Genomic DNA, 3,511 nt, shown 5'->3' with positions numbered 1-3,511 from the left:
CTCAGTGCCCTGGCTCTATTCCTTTCAATAGTCACCGTGGTAGTAACCGTAAGAAGCTGGACGCAAAGAATCAGAGAAAGTTCCGTGCTCAGGGACTCTCCGGAAGCAGAGGACACGGGCTTACAGCACATCAAATACCAGAATGAGTACGGACCACGGGCCTCTGAAGCCAAGGCTCCGGGAAAGGGCACCTTTTTTTTTTTTTTTCCCGCTCTGTGGGGCAGATGATCCCCAAGTTAGGTTTTCCTAGTTATCCACCCATGCCCAAGGTGGGGTACTGGTGTGTCACGGACACTGGGATAGAAATTGCAGGCCACCGCTTGGAGGAGTTCCGTGCCAAAAAGGCGTGCATCCCCTACTCCAGCCCTTTGCGCTACTCAAGAGTTGCTGTTCCTCTCCATTTTACACTAAAATCTAAAAGCGGGCACAGCGGAATCTTCTGGAAAGGGGATAAGATGGAACTCAGGAGGCGGGGGTCGGTGTGGAAAGAGCAAATGGATTATTTTTTCCTCTCCTGGCGAATGAGGAGCGCCCCCGGCCACCCCTCCTCAATGGAACCCACCCCAGACGCGCATGCGCACTTGGGTGGCGGGCGGATACTTAAGGCGCGGCCACCGCGGCTGCGGCAGTGCGCCCAACAGCGAACTCCGAGAGATCGGTGGACCTTGGCGAACCGCGCTTGCTCTCGACCACTCACCCACCACTCTCGGAACCATGGCGGCAGTGGCGGCAGCCTCAGCTGAGCTGCTCATCATTGGCTGGTACATTTTCCGCGTGCTGCTGCAGGTAAGTGTGCCCAGGTTCTGGGTGGGAGAGGGGTCCCGATGCGCGCCCCCTTAACCGGCAGGCCCACGTCGCAATTGCCGCCTCCCGGACCCATCCTATCCTTATTGCCGCGATCCCTGCTTGCCAGAGTGCCGCGGTCGGCACCGCGTGCCCCCGCGCGTTCCCTGCGCCCTCCTCCTCGCGCAGACCCTTCCCAGTGCGCCCGCGCCCGGCCGGGAACAAAGAGTTGGGGCGCGGCGGGCGCCAGCCGCTGACGATCGCCGAGGCTCTTAGCGACCAACGCGGTAAGAAAAACCCGCTACACCCAGACTCGACCCCAGGAGGGAGGCGGGGCACTTGTGTTTTGCGAAGAGACTTTACGCTCGTGTAGCAAAATTTTCCGCCTTAAAAAAATTGCGCATTGCGGGGAAATTTCTTTAAAAATATATATAGCGCTTGCGAAGGTGGAACCAAAAATAAGTTAGAAAAAGGCACTTCTCAGGCCAAAAAAAAAAAAAAAAAAGCTCTTCATAAAAACCCACAACGAATTGGAGAAAAGTAATTCGCGGGAAAAAATGAATTAGAGAAAATGCGCATTGCAGGAAAAATAAATCAGGCAAAAGCACTTGGCAGAAATAAATGCATTAGATAAAAAGCGCACTGCAGAAAAAAAATCAGACAAAGGAGCTAACAGAAAAAAAATGAATCGGATAAAAAGCGCTTTGAAGCAAACAATTAGAAAAGGTTCTTTGCAGGAAAAATGGGAGAGAAAAAAAGCCACTTCCAAAAAAGGAAAATCCGCTTTATTAAAATAAAAAATCAAATAGAGGCAAAGTGCTTTGTAAAAATAAATCAGAAGAAAGCACTTTGCCCATAAAATCATTTACCCTAAAAGCACCCCTTGCAGGAAGAATTCCCTGCTAAGGGAATCCTTTGCCAAAGGAATCGCATATTTCCTTTAAGGTGTTCCTGGAATGCTGCATTTACTGGGTAGGATTCGCTTTTCGAAATCCTCCAGGGACACAGCCCATTGCGAGAAGTGAGGTATACCTAAGTTGTGGGTCCAATCAGCTTGCTGCCATGCAGCCTTCAGCACAGTTGGAAAAGCTCCAGCTGCCCTGACTCGTGGACAAGCTGCGCCCGCGCCTGCCTCTAAGTCCAACGGGCGGGCGGGCGGGGCAGGGGGTGGGGCGGGGGCGGGCACGGCAGCGCTGCAGACGGGCTGCGGTGCCTGCCTCTAAGGGCAGATCCCGGGTCTCTTGCTGCAGGTGTTCAGGTACTCCCTGCAGAAGCTGGCATACACGGTGTCGAGGACCGGGCGGCAGGTGCTGGGAGAGCGCCGGCAGCGAGCCCCCAACTGAGGCCCCAGCCCCCAGCCCTGGGCGGCCTTGTCACCAGGTGTTCCTGTGCTTCTCGGCCAGCATGGGAGCCAGTGCCGCGCAGGAATGGGGGGTCCCCTGTGCTCTCTCGCCAGAGGAGCATTTGCCAAGGTCAGTGAGGGGCCGGTAGGCTCCCGGAGAAGCAGCACCGACAATGATGACAATACCAGATCCCTTCCAAGCCCCTTTGCACCCCTCTGACTGCTGGGTGGGGTAGAGGGAGGAGGGGGGGTAGGCGGGGAGCTTACCCCCAAGATCTGGGCACAGGCAATGCATTCTGATCTGGACCAAGTCGGGACAGTGCCATCCCAGCCCCGCAGCCATGGCCGTGCTAACAGGCCCACCACAGAGATCCAGACAACCACACCAGCCAGCAGAATGGACATTCCAGCATCACCAGCCGAAGCCCTGAATCTCGATGCAGCAGACAAGGCACCAGCTGCGTGCCTGTGTGGCGGGACTTGAGGGCGAGAGGGAGGAGGATTAAGAAATGGAGGGGGGCCCTCTCAATGTCCTTTGCCTATAACACGTGCATTCCAGCCTTGCTGCCTTTGCTCCCTCAATTCCCTTCCCCCACTCACTGCCTCCTAAGCCCACCCCAAAAGAAATGTGTCACTCAATTTGGACCTCTTCAACCAGTAAATGAATCCCATCTTTACTAAAACACCTTCTCTGAGCCCCCAGCCCCTCACTGATCTTGCTTTCCCTGGTCTCACGCAGTTGTGGTCAATATTGTGGTAATCGCTAACTGTACTGATTGTATAAGTGTGCATTAGTTGTGTCTCCCCAGCTAGATTGTAAGCTCCTGGAGGACAGGGACCACCTCTACAAAAAAATAAAAAACCAGTACCTCCCCCATCTCGCACAGTGTCCCAGGACCCTGCGGGGTGGTGGAGGTGCACCAAAAAGTTGTCTCTCTTGTGACTTCTTTTACGGCTTCAACACATATTCCTTAAGACTGAACTGATGTACCATGGGGTAGGGGGGGCACACTACTTGAGAGAGGGAGGGTGGGGGAGGCAACAAAGGGGGAATAATCTGGGACCCGCGCAAACCCAGTTCCATCTTCACTTAACACTGTTCTGAGATAAAGGAACACTTCCCCCACCCCAAAGAGAAAGGTCTACATCCTTAATTGTGGTCTCAGGATAAAGGACCACTTACCTTCCCCAGAGGGGTGGATGCCTTCACTTGTCCTGGAATAATGGGCCTTGGCAGGTAACTACTGGGAAAGATGGGAGTCAAGAAAGGTGGGACTAGCCCTCAAGATGGGGTACTAGAGACCAAGGGGGTGATCAGGACTTCGGAACATAAAGTATTATCTCCATCCAGGAACCCGAAGGAAGTGAGCACTGGGCAGGGTAGGC

General features: G+C 54.2%; 1 protein-coding gene across 3 annotated transcripts; it reads left to right on the top strand.

The window, feature by feature from the left end:
• The first annotated feature begins 213 nt into the window (after positions 1 to 213).
• On the top strand, positions 214 to 3,047 carry NNAT (neuronatin). 3 transcript variants are annotated; one of them, XM_080814704.1, is made up of 3 exons: positions 214 to 786; positions 1,729 to 1,809; positions 2,034 to 3,047. In XM_080814704.1, exons 1-3 carry the CDS (start codon positions 574 to 576, stop codon positions 2,124 to 2,126), a joined length of 387 nt encoding a protein of 128 aa, XP_080670830.1. In that variant the 5' UTR covers positions 214 to 573; the 3' UTR covers positions 2,127 to 3,047. The 3 variants fall into 3 exon arrangements, with proteins under 3 accessions (XP_080670830.1, XP_080670832.1, XP_080670831.1); XM_080814706.1 differs by having other exon boundaries at positions 1,729 to 1,804; positions 2,034 to 3,041; XM_080814705.1 differs by lacking the exon at positions 1,729 to 1,809.
• The last annotated feature ends 464 nt before the right edge of the window (positions 3,048 to 3,511 follow it).

This window comes from Martes martes, assembly GCF_963455335.1.
Source record: "Martes martes genome assembly, chromosome: 9".
Classification (NCBI taxonomy): Eukaryota; Metazoa; Chordata; class Mammalia; order Carnivora; family Mustelidae; genus Martes; species Martes martes.
This window is presented reverse-complemented; position numbering and strand designations above follow the sequence as displayed.